Source organism: Centruroides sculpturatus, unplaced genomic scaffold (assembly GCF_000671375.1).
Source record: "Centruroides sculpturatus isolate CEXI.00-Female unplaced genomic scaffold, Cexi_2.0 scaffold291, whole genome shotgun sequence".
NCBI lineage: Eukaryota > Metazoa > Arthropoda > Arachnida > Scorpiones > Buthidae > Centruroides > Centruroides sculpturatus.
This window is the reverse complement of record NW_019384514.1, coordinates 287,557-308,090: the sequence shown is the minus strand read 5'-3', so window position 1 is coordinate 308,090 and position 20,534 is coordinate 287,557. Positions and strand designations below refer to the sequence as shown.

General features: G+C 27.5%; 2 protein-coding genes across 2 annotated transcripts in view; one reads left to right on the top strand and one right to left on the bottom strand.

Annotated features, from left to right (window-relative positions):
* Positions 1 to 16,237, top strand: part of LOC111622516 (cytosolic purine 5'-nucleotidase-like) — a 36,059-nt gene extending 19,822 nt beyond the window's left edge. The window contains 13 exon segments of the mRNA XM_023364916.1: positions 1,689 to 1,813; positions 1,937 to 1,994; positions 2,075 to 2,168; positions 2,256 to 2,335; positions 2,647 to 2,707; positions 2,843 to 2,890; positions 2,971 to 3,063; positions 3,148 to 3,214; positions 10,119 to 10,341; positions 10,419 to 10,479; positions 15,117 to 15,174; positions 15,248 to 15,366; positions 15,716 to 16,237. Of these exon segments, the coding sequence (XP_023220684.1) occupies positions 1,689 to 1,813; positions 1,937 to 1,994; positions 2,075 to 2,168; positions 2,256 to 2,335; positions 2,647 to 2,707; positions 2,843 to 2,890; positions 2,971 to 3,063; positions 3,148 to 3,214; positions 10,119 to 10,341; positions 10,419 to 10,479; positions 15,117 to 15,174; positions 15,248 to 15,366; positions 15,716 to 15,937 (1,309 nt within the window). The 3' untranslated portion in view covers positions 15,938 to 16,237.
* A 156-nt stretch (positions 16,238 to 16,393) lies between these two features.
* LOC111622529 (myosin regulatory light chain 12B-like) lies at positions 16,394 to 19,673 on the bottom strand. Its single transcript, XM_023364933.1, has 7 exons — positions 19,523 to 19,673; positions 18,143 to 18,449; positions 17,347 to 17,448; positions 17,038 to 17,116; positions 16,914 to 16,962; positions 16,748 to 16,850; positions 16,394 to 16,524 (listed from the first exon to the last, which is right to left on the bottom strand). The coding sequence occupies exons 1-6, from the start codon at positions 19,523 to 19,525 to the stop codon at positions 16,749 to 16,751; spliced, it is 642 nt and encodes a 213-aa protein (XP_023220701.1). The 5' UTR covers positions 19,526 to 19,673; the 3' UTR covers positions 16,394 to 16,524; position 16,748.
* Between the last annotated feature and the right edge of the window lie 861 nt (positions 19,674 to 20,534).

Sequence of the window (20,534 nt, the reverse complement as noted above, 5' to 3'; positions counted from 1 at the left end):
GAAAACCGACAACTGGATGTTAAAAAAGATTATATCGGCGTCACTACCAGAAACTTGGGAGTAAGGCTCAAAGAACATAGATACGCCATAAGAAAAGCATCTAATTCAACGATATTGTCACAAATGGCGCAAGCGCAAGGCTCTGAGGTTAAATGGGATGAGGCAACAATCATCAAGCCTCTGTCTTCCCCAACTCTAGCAATGACGGCGGAGAAAATTGAAATATACAGAAGTAGGATAGGGGAAGGCTGTTTAAATGCGAGAGATGCGGAGAGCCTACCATCGGCATGGAAATATTTGGTAAAGAAATACACTAGAAACTTCGACCAGAATTAATCCACTGAAGATTTATGTTATTTCTGTTTTAATTAATTAGTTAATTTATTTGTTTATATATTCTTCCGTTATTTTTTGCTTGTAAAATTTTTTTATTTTTTTTTGATTTAAATATTTTTATGTTCTATTTATGGAACATTTGCGTTCCATTTTTTCGACCTGAGGATGGCCTATTAACTAGGCTGAAAACGTTTGTTTTTGCAAATTATATTTATTTCTCGGCAAAAAAAGGTGTTTTCGTTATTATGATATTGATGACATTGACTATTTTAGTGATTCTGAAGTAAGTGAAGTTCACTTATCCAAATCAAGTAGTAAATCAGACTACTTATATACACTGTATGTGACAGCATATACACTGTAAATACAGGAACAGGAAAGCTCAAAAAATATTATTTTATTATTAGAAAAATATTTAGGGGCTAATTCTTTGTATATTTTTCATCAAAATTAATCATATATCAAATATCAATGATAAAAAAGTTGACGGTTTTTGGATGATCAGTCTGAAAAAAAAAATGAGATTGAGAAGGAATTCGACAGACAACTTTTGAGATATAGCTGTTCCTACACATTATTTACTTTGTAGTAACCTCTATATCTCCTATGAAGTAATAGGTTTGAATGGAGGTATGATATTTTGTTAATAAAATAGTAAGTAAAGTACAACCTGTATTAGGTATAAATAAAACATTTTTGACATATTTTAATAGAAATAGTTTGTCAATTTGCATTTTTTACCAGATGCTCGCTCTTTGGTGTTTATAAACTAAACTATTCTATCTGGGTCATTTGATTCATTCTTGTGTATTATCAGCAGTAAACATGAATAGCAATAGAAAAAGCAAAGCTTTATGCAACATAAAGCTTTGCTTTATCTATTGCTATTCATGTTTACTGCATTCCAAATTGCAATTTCAAAGCCTTGTTAGTGCTTAATATAAGTTTTTGTCTATTCCCACATGAAAAACAGATGATTATTCGGAAATCTGTTGGTTATATTTATGAGCTTCTCTGAATTCTGAAAGAGTGGATTAGACTGTTAAGAATTGGCAGTTTCCCAATTGTCCAGCTTTACATGAACAAGTTATGCTGTCAATTTTAAAACATATTTTAATGTAAACAATAGTGTGTGAACAAAAAATACTAGATAATAAACACAATTTGGACTCACTATTAAAGTTAAGTTACTACCAGTACTACCATTTTTTTGTGACTTTTTTTGGAGAAAATTTGGAACCAGTATTATATGTCAATCAGCAAAAATCAGACTTGTATAAAATGAATCGGTGTGCATTTTTAAAAATTTAATAAATTTGTATAATTTCAAAAGTAATATATAATACAAAGTAAAATATATATATTTTACTTTTGTTTTTCAATTTTAGCTCTGATATCTACAGTATGTATCCAAATAAATTTATTCAGCTTGATGAATCACGTATATTTATTCTTAATACATTGTTTAATTTACCAGGTAAGTAATTTTAATTAATTTCACACTAATGAATCTAAATTAAAGTACAAAAATCAATTTTAAACACTGAGTTTTTATTTTCACATTTATTTATTTATTTATTTATTTATTTATTTTTTACAGAAGCTTATCTCTTAGCTTGTGTTGTAGATTTCTTTTCAAACTCTCCAAAATATACTCCGTAAGTTATATATTTAAATATTGCTGATTTAAAATTAAAATGTTTATAAATAAATGTTACTTACATAATTATTTTTATAGATCTCAAACTGGTGTTAAAAGTGGAAATGTTTTTATGTCATATAAATCCATATTTCGAGATTTACGTGATGCAATGGATTGGTTACATACAAATGTAATTATCTATAATATTATTATTTATGTAATATTTCTAAATAATGTGTATTGATTTTATTTCAACACAATTATACATTTTTATTAGGGAGCTTTAAAAGAAGAAACCTTAAATAATTTAGATAAATATGTGCACAGGGATGAACGTCTTCCAATGCTGTTTCACAGGTTGGCACTTGTTAATTTAAAATAAATTAGTTTAAATAGAAATTATGTTATTTCTAATTCTTAAGAAATTTATTATTCATGATTTTAAAGAATATTTGAAATTTGTAAACAAATTGGAATGTACAATTTATTAGAAAAAAACATTTATTTAGGAAATTAGTTATTAAAAATATTGAATTAAGATTAAATATTGAAAGTATTAATCAGTTTGATTTTGTATCTTTAATTTTCTCAGAATTTTTATTTTAATCCCATTTAATTCATGTTTTTAAATGAAACAAATTAAATTTTGAGTTTTTCTTAAATTTCAGAATGCATGAGCATGGAAAAATAACATTCCTCCTTACAAACAGTGATTATTCATATACAGAGGTAAAATTTTTTGACATTTTAAATGAATGTTGTAATATTTTATATTAATTGTAAGTGTAAAATATTACAGTATAAAGTTAAATTTTAAGTATATAATATTTAAAACTTTTTATGATTAAAAATTTATATTTTCAGAAAATAATGTCATATTTATTTGATTTTCCTCACTTGAAAAAAGCAAATGTAAGTAATTTTTAAAGAAATGTATTTAATTTACTAAGCTTACAGATTTCTTTTTATTAATGTTTAAAAAAAAATTACAGAAAGATTGGAAAACCTATTTTGATTACATTTTGGTGGATGCAAAGAAACCTTTATTTTTTGGTGAGGGAACAACACTTCGAGAAGTTGATATAGTGAGTAATTAAATTGATTTAAATGCTTTATTTTTTTGAGTTCATTAGTACTTATGTTTATTTTATGTTTATTTTATTCTTAAGAGCACAGGAACTCTTCAAATTGGCACACATATGGGACCTTTACAACCTGGTCAAGTATATTCAGGAGGTAATTTTAGAATTTTAGTCTGAAGATTATTCTTGAATGTGTATATTATTAAAAATTATATATTAGTTTCTAAAGACTTCAAAAATTAAAATTTAATCTCTTTTAATATGTAATTTTTTAAAGTTTCTTTTTTTTTTCATTTTTTAATTAAGAATACATGAGAAATTTATTAAAAGTTTTTTAATAAAATAGAAAGAGTAATAATCAAATTATTTAAATATAGAAAAATCAGAATTACTATATAAAATTTTTACAGATTTATTGAAGTAAAATAATACATAACTTAAAATACATCTAATCCTTGATTTACGTAGTAGTATGTTGTTTAAAATCAAATTCATGTAAATTGATACTAGCATTTTAAGACAAATGGAAGCTAAGGTTTCAAAGTTCCATTTTTCATTAACAATTATAAAATGAGCAAATATTAAATATTGTTCTGTATCTTTCATTTGTTGATAGAGAAAACGTTTTATTTTATTTTTTATTTGAAAATCTTACATTACTTCCACTACTAACTGCCTTCTAGTGCAACCAACTAGAGTGTTCAGTGGATTTATCACTGAACACTCTAGTTGTTTGCTTGTTTGTGTCTGACCAACAGACTAGCTGTGGCATTTTTAGGGTTTCTTCATGTGTATAACACTTAAATAAGTGCTAGTTTCCCCATAGACAGTCCTCCTGGGAGGCATGGCATCTCTTTGGCAGATTGCCCATGTGTTTCTTTGCCTTGTCTTATCAGTTCCTATTAACTTCTTTAATACTGTTTTTCTAATTAATCTGTTGAAAATATTGATGGTTTTGTTTCAATAAAATCTGTTTTCTAGATTTTTATTTCTATTTAAATTTTTGATATATAACTATATTCAATGCATATGGTGTGAAGCTATGACTTACTTGTTAGTACAAAGTGGAGGTTCCATCCCTCTGCATGTGTGTGTTGAAAATAGTGGCAACGTGATTTCAAGATTACAATTGTTAGTGTATTCTTAACAATTAATTTTGTTAATAAAAATGCTTAATTTTAAAATAAATTGCTGAAGAATATTTTTAAATGCTATGTTAAACTGAATTATCATACAATCTACCAAATTTTTTGATTGGTCTTAAAATAGCATGATCAAAAGTTTGGTAAATATTGTTTAGCAATCTAATATATTGATTAATGGATATTATCATAAAATTTCATCATTTAATATTATATTGTTTTTCTATGTTAAACTGAAACATGAAAGTTGAGTACTATGTTAATCAAGGGTTAATCTATATATATATATATAAATGGACATGTGTGTCCCTATATTTCACTTTTTAGCCAAAACTACACATTGCACATGAATGGTGTTTCTATGTGGTAGTAGCCTCAAGTCTCCATTCGTGCACTATGGTGATTGCGTCTCGATAGCTATAAGGGTGTGGGAGATATGGGCTTGAAAATGGTTGAAAGTGGAAGATTTTCTATTTCGATTTTAAAAATTTTCGAATTTGTATTCGAATTGGTTCGATTATAGAACGATTGTAAATGTTCCAGAAAATTGATCAAATTGAAAATAGTTCATTTGACTGGATGTAAAAATTCTCTAATTACTCTGGAAATGGGGGACCTAATTCTTGCATTCTGTGAAAACGGGTAAGATTGGCTATAATGTAATTATCTTAATCTTCACTATTGTTACCTTTTGCCCAGCGAAGCGGGTCCTTGCAGCTAGATTCTAGATTACTTAGAAAAACAGTCTTTTATATTTTGAAGTTTAGACTATGTACAAAAAGTCAAAAATAACTTTTGAGTCCATCTTTATCCTTTATACACCACCACAGAAGTAACAGCTTAAAAAAATGCTTTGAAGAACTCTTCTTAAACATTGATAAAAATTGGTAAAAAATTCCACAAGGTTAAAAAAGATCAAGTGTCAGCCTTTCATTGTAGGTTTCTGACACTTTTATATATTAAAAAAAAACTATATTACAAATGTATGAACAAATATAAAAACCCAGCAAAGCAGGTCCTTGCAGCTAGTTATATTATATAAATTGTTTTAATGATTTCTAAAAATACATAAAGTTAAACAAACAATTTAGTATTTTTATAATGTCTTTTAATGACGTCATGTGCAACGGATTATAAGCTAGTTCGAAAATATTCGAAATGTTTTTTTTTTGACTACTTGTTAATAATTTTTTATTAAATTCACTTAAAAATATTTATTATAAACGAAAATTAGTTGTTTTTATATACTTTAAATAGATGTCTTTTAATTAACTCTTTAATTTAGCTCTTATAAATATAGCTCTTATAAAATAAGCATGACATATCTTCAACATACTGTAGCCTGTAATTGAGGATGCACTTATTTTAATTCTAATAAATATTACATCACTTGCTGTCTTACTCCATATATTTATAAAATGCATGAATAGTATAATGCAAAGATGAGCAACCTTTTTCAGTGTGCATGCCAAAATTGCCAAGTTTATGATGCAAAATTTTTTCACATGCCAACCAAAATTTATGAGAACATAATTATTTGGAATTTTTTTAAATATTGAGAGAATTTTTCAAATAATCAAAAATCCACATATTTATATACTTTAGAAACCTGATAAATTCTTTATAAAACATGAAAAAAATATAAAAATGTATAATTATTTTTTAAGATAAGCTCTGGTTGTATGCTAGAAATGTCATTGTCATTCATGAATTGTCTATCCCTGGTTTAGTGAATCATTAAAGATGAAACAGGATGATTATGAATTCTTTACACCCTGCCATATATAATAAATATAGCATATTATCTAGTTTGAAATATTAATGCCAACAATTTAAGTCAAAATGACAAATTTTTTCAAGTTTTAATAAAACACAAATATTTGTTTATAATAAAACAAAAATTGAATATCTTTTATTTGTATTTTAATAGTAAATTTCAATTCTAAAAGTGTGTGAGAAGTTTTTCATTCATTATTTCACATTACTAGAAAACATATGCCACCAACATAACAACAATAGATAATGTTTTGATAATGTGCCATTGTTTATACTATTTTTATAGTAACAAAGCATTCAGAATATTTTTAAATATTAAAAGGATATATTCAGTAAGTATATAACACAAATATATTACTAGAGACATTTATCTGGTCTTCTGATGGGATGTAATTTTACTTCGGAAGCTATTTTTGTCATGTTTTATGTTATGAATAATAAATGAGACGTGAATGTGTTTTTGTCTACTTTTAGTATTTTTCTATCAGTGGAGATGAGTGGAATAATACAGTAGAGTTTATATTTTGAATGTTGTTTGTTAAATATTTACAAAATCGATAACTATAGTAAATTATGAACAAAAAATTAAAGGATAATTTAATTTATTTTATTCAATTTACAATTAATGAAACAAATTAATTATTGAAATTTAATTATTTGTAATTAAAAAAACTATTAACCAAAGAAGAACATAAAAATATTTGCTCTTTAATTTTTTCAATTATATNTATATCTATATATATATATATTGATATAAGAAGAACACTCAGAAACTAAGATGTCATACATTTTATTTTAAATGTAATTAAGTTACATTGTGGGAACATAGACATACATTCAGTATTTTTTTTCAATATATTTATCTATGCATTTATCATAGTGGTAGATCAAAGAATAATAGGTTTGGTGCTAAAAACACATATTGCATGCATCATAAATATTGATTTCTTCTAAGGATATATAAGGACAATATCTTCAATGGATCTTAAAGATATTGTCTTTTCAATTTGGAGAACAGATGGAAGTTCAACAGTACCAAATCAGGATTATAGATAAACAAGAGAAGAATTTTCCAGTATCATATGTTCAAGAGATTTCCTATGACCTCGGTCTCTTAGATGAAATCTATCAAGATGAGAAATTTAAGCTAACATCAAATATTAGTCAATGTGTGTAGGCTATAACTTCCAAACATATCCAAAGTTTGACTGTGGCTTTGATTTTATTATGGGGCTTGAGCTCTTATTATGATAAGTGCTTCAACAGATAATGAAATTAGATTTTTGTGCATGACTAAACTATATTGGCTCTGAATATTTCCATGCAATAAGGATATCATCTGCATAATGTAACTATAGTGAAGGATACCTATATATAACCTTAGGGACCATAAAAATTTTTTCTAAATTTCTCATAAGAATCTTATTTAATATAGATGAGAGATAATCAAACAACACTAACAATTCCAAAGCATTGGTTTTATTTAAAAAGAATACTTAATTTGCTAATTATCACATCTTATTACAATATTTTCATTTTCAAAAATCTTTTAAATAAATTGTTATTACTACCGTTGCAGCATTTTAATTCCAACAATTATCGTAGAAATTGTGTACTTAATTATTTTTATACTTTTATTTTTTGTTTTATTCTTTATTTTATTATTTATATAAGGGGTTTCCAGAAAATAAAGAAATTTGCACATAGCACTGCACAGCTAAATTACTGCCATCGATTCAAGGTCAATTTGTTCTCTGATGTGTTAGCTTAGCATGTATAGAGTTTTGATAACAGCAGTTATTTTTACTGTTTTGTTAATGGTTAAAATGTGTACAAAAATTGAAAGTGCAAAGTATTACTTTGTAGCAGTATTACAAAATACTGCTTAGTGCAAAGTATTATTTGTTTTTTAAATGCAAAGAAACTTTGTCCTGTAGAGGTTCGTAAACAAATCACGGAAGTGTTTGGTGATCACATTATGAACAATGTGTGATAAATTGGTGTTTAATATTTGATTAAGGAAATGTATGACTGCACTCTGCTGCAGCCACTGAAGCTGTGCTTTGGAAATATGGCTGGGAAGTTTTTGACCACTCACCATACAGTCCCAATCTGGCCTCCAGATTGGGACTGTATGGTGACTTTCACCTCTTTCCGAAGCTCTTTCCAAAGAGTTTTTGAGTCAGTTTGGAATGTTTTAGAATGGATGAGAGGTGAAAGAAGCTGTTAACTAACTGACTGAAATAACTGGTGGTGGAAATCTATGACAAAGGAATCCAAAAACCAGATCAAGTTACAACAAGTATTTTAATCAAAATGGTGTATGTATAAAAGTAACTGGTCTTGTACTAATTACTTAATAAAACTTTTTCCCATCATTACAATTTTTTCTATTTTTTATAGCCAAATGTTCTTTACTTTCTGGATGCCCCTTGTAATTTTCAAATTAAGAAATTGTAAATGCAACAGTGAGGAGTGTAAGTTAAATCTGTTCTTGCATGCACTTTGTGTTAGAAATTTGTAGTGTCAAAAATGTTTGAAATATACAAGTTTCTACTTTGAATGTTTGTTTTATCTATTGATATCACATCTGAAAAACTGGTTTCTGTTTACTGATATTAATCTAGTGTACACCTTTTTACAAAATCAATGCTTTACATCTATTCTTCATTATAACTTGTTTACATTTAAAATAAAGAACAGAAAACCTTGTTTCGCAACTTTTCTCTATATTCAAATAAAAAAACAAAGTTGTGTAATGTACTTAAGAATGCAAGCAGTTAACTTTACTTTCTACATTTTCATTTGTAGCATATTTTATTGAAATAGATTAGTTAATTATTATTAAGTTAAGTTATTTTTAGGGTTCTAAAAAAACCTTTTGGAAATATCAACTAACATTTTAAGTAAAATTTAATAGATTTAAAAATTAAGATATATTATTTATTTATTAATAATACTTAAGTAAAAAAGATTTTTAGTTAAAATAGACAAGTGAAAATGAATTTATTATTTGAATAATTTCTTCTGATTATTTTAAAATATATTTTGTAGTACATATATTTTATTTTAAATACTAATTTATACTTTTATAAGTCAGTCAAGAAATGATTATTATGTAGTTTTTAAATATTTAATATTGTTTTATTTTTAAAAATATTTATCTGTTTTTTTTCTTCCCTGATAGTTTAATTATTATTATGTATGATGAAAGTCATTTTGTGTGTTTGTTTAAAGTGAAATCTTTAATGATATGATTGAGTGTATGAGTCAAGATGGGAACTTGGGAATTTTTTAGGGCTCATGTATAAAATTTGTTGTTTAGGTCATTGGACCATGATTGGGCAAGGAAGTGAAAAGTCAGAAGTAAGATTTATGTATCAAGAATTATCTGTAACTTCTATAAACCCATTATTACATTTTGTTAGAATAAAAAGTATCAATCTTGTCATATATTATGGATGAAGTTCAGATACAAAAAAGAGGGCATTGGGTTTCCAAACACAGAGAGAGAGGAGGACTGCTAATGTCAGAAAGTTTTATTTTCAACCCATGTTACATGGAATGTGGGTTGAAAAAATACAAATTATATATTTTTACAACTATATACAGAATGACCAAAAAATCGTTTAACCAAGACATTAATCGAAATCATCTTACATGATGGTGATGATTTAAGAACAGTTAAAACTGGTTTGGAACAACTGCATGTTGGCATTTATGACGGCCAGTAAAATGACTGTATCACAATGAGAGCATTCAGCTGTTCGAAACTAGTTTTAACTGTTCTAAAATATATCTTGGTGAACTGACTTTGGGCCACACTATATATTTTTTTAACAAAATTCTTTAATTTTTAAATCAAAAATATATTTAATCTCAATTTTTTTTACTTTTGTCCATAATATATGTATATTTATACACAAAACTAGCAATCATCTGAACAAAATAATAATTCATTTAGGATACAAACTGTTTAATAAAATAACTGTAAACATAAAGGAAATTCAATATTATAATGTCTTTAAATTAAATTCTTTTTTGTAAATGGTAATAAAAATTATAATTTATTAAACCATTTTTAAGTTTGTTCTGCATTACTTATAACTATAGTATTTTTTACATTCTTATTTATTTTAGGGAGCTGTGATGTTTTTACACAGTTGATAGGTGCCAAAGGAAGAGATGTACTGTATGTGGGTGATCACATTTATGGTGACATTTTGAAGTCAAAGAAAACTCGTGGCTGGAGGACTTTTCTTATTGTACCTGAATTACAACGAGAACTCAATGTTTGGGTTAACAAACAAGAATTATTCAACAGATTACAAGATTTAGATGTCCAACTCGGTGATACATATCGGTATTATTATTTTTGATTACAACTAGGGCATATGTAGATTAAGTTTACTTAAAGATTCGTGTATGTATTTTATATAGTGATTTGGATAGCAGCTGCAAAGAAGTACCAGATATTAGTGATATAAGATCCAAAATCAGAGTGAGTACATTTAATAAGTAAAATTTTTTATTTTAATAAATTGTAAAATAGATCAAAATCTCAAAAAAGAAAAAATTCTAACAAAAACATGCTTTAGTAGTATTAAAATAAAATAATACAAAAACACTTGAAAAACCCATCATTAGGAATAAATGTCATATTCAGTTACTAAATAACCTGTTATATGGAACGCCATTCTCAAAGTTACAATATACTTCTATTTATAATTGCTAACTTTATGAAAGCATTTTTTTTATTGCTGGATGGTTAAGGCAGTTAAGGTGTCAGCTTACTGCTCTGGTCTTAGGCTCCCAGAGTGGACCTCGAATGAAATCCATATAGTTAAAAAAAACCCCAGGAATTTTATTTCTCCAGCATTATAGGAAATAACATAGGGATTGATCAGTCAAATTTTGATCCCCCCCATGATTTTACATTTCTTGATGTTTTAACACTTAAGGACCACAAAAATACATAAAAATTCCTTACAAAAATTGTGTGGTTTAGCATCTATTTTGCATTATACAGTATCTAAGGACTGAATGAATCAAAAATGTATCTTAGTGTTTTTTAAACGTAAATATTTTTTTAAATAGAGAAATTTCTTGTAATTTAAAAAATTATTGCTTTTAAGCTTTTGTTGTTGTTTACATTTTATATCATATTATATTTGAACCTCCTGTTTGAGTGTCGGGAAAGTCAAAGCCCTTGTCTACTTTTTTTATGGGCAATCCATCTTCCTCCACTACTTGGTTGTCCTCATTATAGGTGTGGCCAAACTCATGATAGGCTTTGAAAAAAAGGCCCTCTTAGTGCGCATAGGGTGGAGAGAATTAAAGACATTTGATTTATTGTAACCAAAAAAAAAAAACAAAAAAAAAATTTAAATTATACAGAAACTATAAAAACCCTTCTAAAGTGAACAGAATTACAACTTATTACTAGTTAAACTATACTTTATCAAATAAATTGAATATATACTGCAAAAAGTATCAAAAATTTTGAAATAGCATTTGAATAAGATTGTTTTCACAATACAAAAACATATATGACTTGTCTTTAATTTATAAAGAAAATATTTTAAAAAATTTTGTAACTTTCAATATTTTTAAGTGACATTTTAATGGAAAAATTATTCATAAAAACATGAAATAAAGCATTAATACGAGGGTCATTCTAAAAGTAAAGAATGTTTGTTTCTCTAGATATTTTTATTTAAGATAATGAAACAAAACTTATTTTATAACACATATGATACCTTAGCTATATTTTTACATAGTCACCATACAAATTTAAACATTTGTCATAGTGTATCATCAACTTTTCTATGCCTTCTGCACACTCAGTTACTGCCAAGTTCTTGAACCACTCATTAACGGCCGAAAGAGGCCATTCAGTTTGTTGTCATTTCCATAGTGATTCCTGGCTAAAAAAATTCTTCAATTTTGGGAAAAGATGTAATCACTCAGAGCCTAGTCTGGGCTATAAGAAGGATGTTCAAAACTTTCCACTTAAACTGCTGAAGCAATTTCTTCGTCAATGCAGCAGCATGCAGACATGCTTTATCCTGAAGAAGCACAATGCCTCTGGACAACAATCCTGCCGTTTGTTTCAGAATGAAACTTCCTTCATCACATCACCATAAACCTTGGTTATCTGTCTGTAAATTTTGATAGGGCAGACTTTTTCACATTCAAAAAGCATATTACACTACAAACCTCACACTTGGTGTGAGGATCTTTAATTTTGTCACACATTTCAAAGTCACACTGTAAACAGTAAACAATCGTTGTGGCTCACTGTTAGCATCAGACTGGTGCGAAAACATGAAAAGGTCCATGATGCAGCAGTGGAGGGTGGTGGGAGAACTGCACAGCTTGTCAGATCAAAACATTCTTTTCTTTTAGAATGACCCTCGTATTTATTATTCAAAATTACAATTCATTCATAATTTATAATAATATAAAATAAGTTACATAATATTTTTCTACATATATTAATGTGGCAAAACACTGTTAATATAATTTTTTATTATGAGACAGGAAAGATAACAGCTTCCCACTCTGAGAACTGATTTGAGTCAGATTGGTTCAGAAATTTCATGGTTTAACCTAAATATGTGACTTATCTTTTAGCATCTGACTACCTAGTAGGCCTGCTTGAAAGCCCATAATGGAAATGATACCTAGTTTTTTACAGGGAATACCATTTCTATCTTAAGAAATATAATAATTATTGTTTTTGTTAACTCTCTAGGAATGAAACTCTAATGCAAAACAAGACAAGCCTATTATAATGTACAGTAGCTGCAATAAATAAGAAGATTGGCACTGAAATTTATACATATACTATTCAAGGGATGAGAAAGATTTTTCAAAAGAAAATTTCTTCCAAAATTTGCTATAAAAAATATTTATTTTTATCCTTTTGCAAAAATTGAGAAAGAAAGTAATAAATTGTAAAATAGATCAAAATCTCAAAAAACATCTGGAAGTGAAGGCTTGCTCAGAGTTCGGGTGGTACAGCTGGCAAATGGAGATTTGAGGGTTCAAGCCTTGCTCCAGGCCAGTTCTTCCAGATGATTCTAAAATTATTTAATAAATTATTAAAATTATAATTATTAATTTAGATAAGAAATGGTGCCTAAAGTTCACCTCTAGTAACAAATTACTTAGTATTTAATCATTAAATAGCAGATTTATAACCTGATTATTTAAGACAATCATTTGGTTATATATATATATCAGACTTCAGGATACTTGAGAAAGAAACTTGAATAAATTGCCTCAAGAAATTGTTTCACAAATTCATATTCATTTGTTATTTATTTGCAATTTTTGACAATGTTTCTGACATTGAAGTTGAGTTTCAAGTGCTTGCTGTTATTTTGAGCCAAAAATTGTGTCTACAGAATGTAACAGCTCTGGAGAAATGTTCTGCATATGTTGTATTATGATGTCTTTTATAAAACAGCCTAGTTAAGGGCACTTCCACAATAGACATTGGCTTTGATTTATGGTGATAATACCATAAATCAAATTAATTAGTTCTTTTCCCCATGGTTATTGGACCATGGGGAAAAGCAACTAATTACTTTCTATTTTCAGTGAAAAGCTGTTGTTAAAGCTGTTCACCTGACAAGAGACAAGTTTCCTTCCCCTTTCAGCCTTAACAAGATCCAGTCTCCTCAAAATATTTAATCTGTCTGTATGAATATTAAAAAAATCATAATCAAGTCAAGTGACATTTATTTTTTACAAAAAATTTAAATACATGTGATGATCACTTTTATAGCTCTTCTTTGCTCTGACAAATGGTGATTTTATTGAATTTTTCTCTATGCTTTTTGAAGTCTATTTTTTAAAATAGGATATGTACAAATTTTGGTGTCATTCTGCTTTATTAGTTACAGCTACAGAGTTATAAGTAAGGAAACTTTTTAATTATAACCATCTTGAATATAGCAAAATCTTTGAAATTAAATCATTTATTATATAGTATTGTCTATTAAGAATTCACTATATTAAGAATCCACTGTGAATTTAAAAATAGATTAAGGAGAAAGGGAAATGATAAAGAAATAAAAAGTATTATGAATTATTGAAATTTTCTTTTATAGAAAAATATTTTAATCAATATAGCAGATAGAAATACATTACATATATATTCTGTTTGAGAAAAATTTATGAATTTTATTGTTAGTCAATTTAAACAAATAGCTACAGTGCATTAAAAATGCAGATAAAAATGGTTCCAAATTCTGAAGTAGTTTTGCTGATGTTTGCCAAAAGTCTATTAAATGGAATGTTTTTTAAAACATTTTAAGTTCTTTTTTAATATAAGATGTGTTAAGATGATGATATCATTTTATTTAAACTTATACATTATAATGTAGTGTATAGTACATTGAATAATTTATATTCATTGACTCATTGTTCCAACCTTTTCACACACGTATTCATAAATAAAAAAGTTTTTAAGTTTTTCTTATATGACAAATGTTGTTAGAGCTGAAGTCTGTTAAATCAAGGGTTTAACTCTGCAAATATTTGTCTGTAATCTTGATTTTCTTTTCTTTACATATGAAGCCCTCGGGGATGTGTAATACAGAAACATGTTTGAGGTAATTGAATTTAAATGTTTGAAAAAAAAATCCTAAAATGAATGATGAGATGACAGCTACATCTACAGGCAATATTTGGAAAGTAAAAATATTAACACACACTTATTCATACGATTTTAGAATTTTTTTCAAACATTCAAACTCAATTACCTCAGAAATATTATTCTGAGAGTTAGCACTATATGTCTCCAAAGACTTCATATAATCCATCTAATCTGAACTTTCACTAATTACAGATTAGGAGGATTACAGTCAAAAATAAAATGTTTTATAACTCCCAAATGTAAAGCTTTAAATTTGTATATCTTTAATGTACTGTACTGAGTATTATATATAAAAAAAAAAATTTATTCTTTGTCAAGTTTTTAACTACTCAATCAATAACAATATAATAACAACTTCATGTTTTGAAATCAAAATGTTTACCATTATATTATACTGTATTATTTAAATATCAAATATAGAAACTGTAAATATCAAATTAAACTAATAATTTAATTACTTTTAACTTTAGGAAGTAGTACATGAATTAGATATGTCATATGGTATGCTTGGAAGTATATTTAGAAGCGGTAAGTTTTTATTTATTATTATAGCTGAATTATTATGGATTTTCCTTACACTAAAATATAATTATTTATTTAGGTTCAAGGCAGACCTTTTTTGCAAATCAAATTTGTCACTATGCTGATATTTACTCAAGTAGTTTCATGAATTTGATATATTATCCTTTTAGTTACATGTTCAGGGCACCTCCTATGTTGGTATGTATAATAGAAATTAATCACATTTATTGTTACTAATAGTGGCAGCTCCTGGCTATCTACTGTAATATGAGGGTGGTGTTGCTGGAATGCAACTATCCTAATAGAATTGTTTTGATTTCATGTTCAAAACATGAATTATTATGTTATTAATCATGATAAATTATATAAATTATTATATATGTAATAAAAGTCTAGACATTTTTTTTGTGAGTTTAATTTTTCTTTGAGATTCTGCGGTGTTTATCCTGAGCTGCTGCTAGTTACTAAAAAGTTATTCTATATTTTTACATTAGTATATGTTTACTTAATTTGGCATTAAAATCAGATTACGCTTTATACGATGTAGATGCCACATGAATCGACTGTAACTCATCAAGGAGCCAGTCTCACAAATGGTGAAGTGGAGGAACTGGAGGCTGAGCAAGTGGTACAATCCATCCAGAGACGCTCTAAAACAGAATGCGTGGAGAGTTTGGTGCCACATCTTTACGCAGAACCTCCCGAAGTCATCACTCATCACCATGACACAGATGAAGAAGAGGAATCCGACAAATCTGCAGAACAGTAGATGATGTGCAAAATTTAATTTATATACAAAGCATTCTCATTAAAAGGGGACTTAAAAGAATGCAAAAAGGGATATCATATTTTGACCAAATGTAAAAAAAAAACCTCTGCACAAAACAACAAACTTTATAGATGTATAAAAAAAAAAAAAACAAAGGAGATACCTTGTCTCAAATCAAGGCATTTACTAAAAACTTCTTTAATAATATCACTTATTTAAGATTTATAAAAATTCACTTTTTGGTAGTATTTAATATATTGATTAAAAAAAAAAGAGGCCAGTACCTTTTTAATGTCTCCAGCTATAGAGTAGATAAGTATTATTTCTGTGCACTTTTCATGTTTTAATTGCTATTTATACTACTTTTGACAGATGTTAATACTTAATAAAAGTTCTATGTGATGCATGTGTGCAGTGTGAAAATTTAATTAAAAATTTACATTATATATAAAAACATCAATGTTAAAATATTTTATTAATTATTATTTGAATTTTTACAATTTTGTTTTCAATTTGCATTGATTTCTAAGTCTGTCAAGCTTACACATCCATCACCATTCCATGACAGTTCAATTCTCTAACCAAAGCTGAAAGAAAAATTTACTTATTATAAATTCTACCTTTAATCTTTGAAGTTTCTACAAACTATTGTGTAAGTTAAAAGGAAGTTCATTTACCAAAGAGTGTAGGTTACATTATTCATTATATACAACAAGGAAGGAGGGATAAAAAGTGGCTCAAAAACTATACATATAATTAATGGACAATTCCCTATTTAAAATTACAAATTTAATTTTTAAATATGCTCACCTTAACTTTCATCGTCTTCCCCTTTTGTGATGACTTTTGTAAACTTAATAATATCGATATAACCATCATAATCGATAGGAGCTTCCCGAAGTACTTCGTCCGCCTTAAAATAATTTTAAAATTACATTTAATAGTAATTATAATTTTATAAAAGAAAAGAACTTACTTCGCTCTCGTTAAATATCTCTCCCCATGACATTAATGCGTGTCTTAAACTACGAAAAAATGTTAAAAGAAAATAAATTTTAGGCGATAACAATCGATGACAAGTAATTAGGATACATTCTTACATGGATTCTTTAATTTTTCCGATTTCTTCTTGATCCCATTTTCTAAAGGCATTAACAATTATATGTTCATCGTCGGTTCCTGAAAGTTTGTTTGTTGTTTTTTTTAAATTAAAGCCAATTAGGTTCTACTAATAGATTATAATATAATCAAACCTCGATATAGCACCACCCTTATAGAGAGGTAATGAATACTCACAATGGGATCTTCCTCTTAAATTTTACAGAATGCTTCAATCTCTTTAAATATGGCCCTGAACCAATTTCAATATCGAAGTTTGACTTATAATTTTTAAGATTTGCAACAATTACCTGCTATTCTTTCTCCAAATATAGTTAAAAACATGGTAAAATTAATGGGTCCTGGCGCTTCTTCTACCATCGAAATTAGATCGCTGTCTTCTACTTGTTTCCCTAATTAAAATCATATAAAATTAGCTGATAATTTCTAGTTATTCTTTAAATAAATAAATATATATATTTTTTCTGTTTATTCCGTAAAAGTTAATTAATCATAAAGATATTTCTACTTCTTTAAATAAGAAAAAAAAAAATTCACATATGTAACTGTTAAGTCCAAAATTTAAACCTTGGTGTATATTCTAACTTTTCTCGTAACTAAAAATAGTCGTTAATACGAATTTTTAACAAATTTTCTGTTAAAGAAAATGCCATNGAAGGCCTAAAAATATATATTAAATAAGTTTAAAATTATAATAAAAGTTTTTATTTAAATTTAATTATTCTTACTTATTGTATATATCTATAAATTCGTTCCTTTTGCATAAAAATGTGCTTTATTCTTATTAATGTGGAGAGCAACGTTCTACATTATATGTAAATATAGAACGTTATATTAGCACTTCTATACAAGGTACTGTACTATACATACATCCTTCTACAGAAGTGCTAATTATTATAATATATTACTTGCATAAATATTTACAATAGTTTGTGCATAAATCAATCCTCCTCTAAACTACAGGCAATTTTTCTTTTTGAGATGCATGCAAAATAATCTCCAAACAACGGCCATTTTTTATGTTCAAGGATTTGACTGTATTTATGTATTTATGAGAAAAATACATTTGTATTCTGTAATTTAGTTAATTTCTCCCATAAAATGCCAATTTTAAGTCTCTTACCTCTTTAAACTCTTGTACTTTATTTTGAGTAAACATGGCGAATATATTGGATGTGGTTCTCTGTGCTCTTCTTTTAGTAGAAGTCGACTTATAAACGGAAGATTGAGGACTAGTTTCGGTCGGTGCTGGTTCTGGTGCGGGTGCGGGTGCTGGTTCCTCCGCAGGTGGTGCAGGTTCTGCCGGAGCAGGAGCGGGTTCTGCAGCTGGTGGAGGAGCTTCCTCTTGTTTCTTCTTACTCTTCTTCTTCTTTTCCTTCTTTTCTTCGTCACCCTTGAATTATAATAAAAACAATATTAAATTAAAATACAGTATAAATGACGTTACGAATTCAATAGGACCATCTCCCGATCGATTCGAAAATCATCTAGAACATTAATAAAACATTAATCAAGATCAATCTTTTTTGCAAATACAGCCCGGCACACGTATTTGTAAAATCTAAGTGACTCGTACAACATGGAATTCATATAAAACGGAATAATCAGCAGTGTGACTCGTACAACATGGAATTCATATAAAACGGAATAATCAACAGTGTGACTCGTACAACATGGAATTCATATAAAACGGAATAATCAACAGTGTTATAGGGATTCGAATGTACCGTCATATCTCGATTTAGCGCAAGTATTGTTCGCCTTTGAAACTGTTACTAAATCGAATTTAGCTCTATATCGAAGTTTGACTGTGCTTATCAGAAAGACGATTTTTATTCAATTTCTAGAGATCCACAGTAAAAGACAGGGGAAAAAATGACTTTTTAATGGATGATAATTATGAATGGAAGAAGGAAAAAAAAGGGAGGAGGATCTTGCCAATTTTCAAAGCTCAAAAGCGAAATCGCCTCCATCCCTTTCACAGTACATTAACTTGTCTTTTAGGGTGACGAATATGTTCGATCTAATCCAAAAACGGCATCTTTGTAAGATAATATAGGAAGATGATGAAGCTATATTTACATCCCGCTGCCGACATGTTCTTTATGATTGATGCATTCTAGACATTTGCCAAAATATAGCTAGAAACCCTCCCCCCCAATAATCGCAAGCAATTCTCCTTTAAAAATTGTAATTCTTAATATTTTAAACGTTTTAATTAATAAATAACCTGATATATTATACTGTTTTAAAAATATTATACTGTTTTATTTAGATTACATTCTTCATAATTGTACTTTGAAATTTAATTATTTGAAATTAAATTATTTTATATTGTAATTATAACTTTAAGCGCTGTTAAAAAGTATATTTAAGTAAATAATTTTAAAGCAAAATATTTAATTAAAAACGTTTTTCAATTAAATAAGGAAACGTGAAAATATAGAGAAATAAAATTCAACTCACCATGGCTTCTTGTCACCGCAAGCTTGACTGACAGGAGAGCTCAGGTAAAAGTGGAATAATTAACTTTGATGGGGTGGATGACGTCAATTTCAGCGACCAGTCGTATCTTAGAAAACTAATTTAGGATACTTTTACTTTGCCAGAGAATAAATGCGGCATTTTTGGAGCCGAAACCCGATTAAATGTGGAACACAACTATATAAGGTCCATTAAGCGATTTTTACAAGGAATTTTGAATATTTTGACCGAGCCAAACAGTACGAAAACTTCGAAATTCTACTTTTTAATACTATTTCTATTAACCTTCTTCGTCTCAAATGTATTATTTAAAGTCAGCAAAAAGATAAAGAAGAAGAAAAAAAAGACCGCGATCGCGAATTTGATAAAGAATTGGTTACATTTTAATGAAATTTTTCTAAAGATTTTTGATTTTTTGCCAAATATTTTGCAGTTTTTTTTTTTAAAAAAAATATCTTTCTTTTGATAGATTTAACGAATAAAAGATCATTTTTTAACAAATGCTAATTGTTCTTAGAAGATAAACGCTCAAACATCCTCCCCCTTCGTATATTTTTTTTTAACTTACAAGGCAATTAAAATATATTTTTTATTAGAATAAATAAGAAGAGAGGGGAGAAAGAAAATGTATAAAATTAGATTCTGATAAACTAATTTTTTAATATTTATTCTTCTAAGCTTCATATAATAATTGCAAATTTAATAATTAACGAATAATCAAGAATGAAATAGTTAAAATTCAATATTTTCGATGCGCTTTAAATTTAAATTCAGGGCCTAAGTGACGTAAAATGAGGCCCCATTTCTATTTGTAACTATGAAAGTATGTGAATAAAATCAAGTAAACTGATTTCTTTTACCATTAACTCTATTATTAATTAAAATAAAAATTATTTTTTTTATCCTATGATTCCTTCATATAAGAACAAAATGGAGCTTCCAAATGATAATGGATCCACGAAAATCTTTAAATTTACTAGAAAAATTATATAAA

Bases quoted from the DNA above. Each gene is read 5' to 3' on its own strand.
- LOC111622529 (XM_023364933.1), bottom strand. The intron at 16,963-17,037 runs GTAAGAATGTAT...ATTTTTTCGTAG, and splicing joins GGAAAAATTAAAGAATCCAT to TTTAAGACACGCATTAATGT. The intron at 16,851-16,913 runs GTAAGTTCTTTT...AATTATTTTAAG, and splicing joins AGATATTTAACGAGAGCGAA to GCGGACGAAGTACTTCGGGA.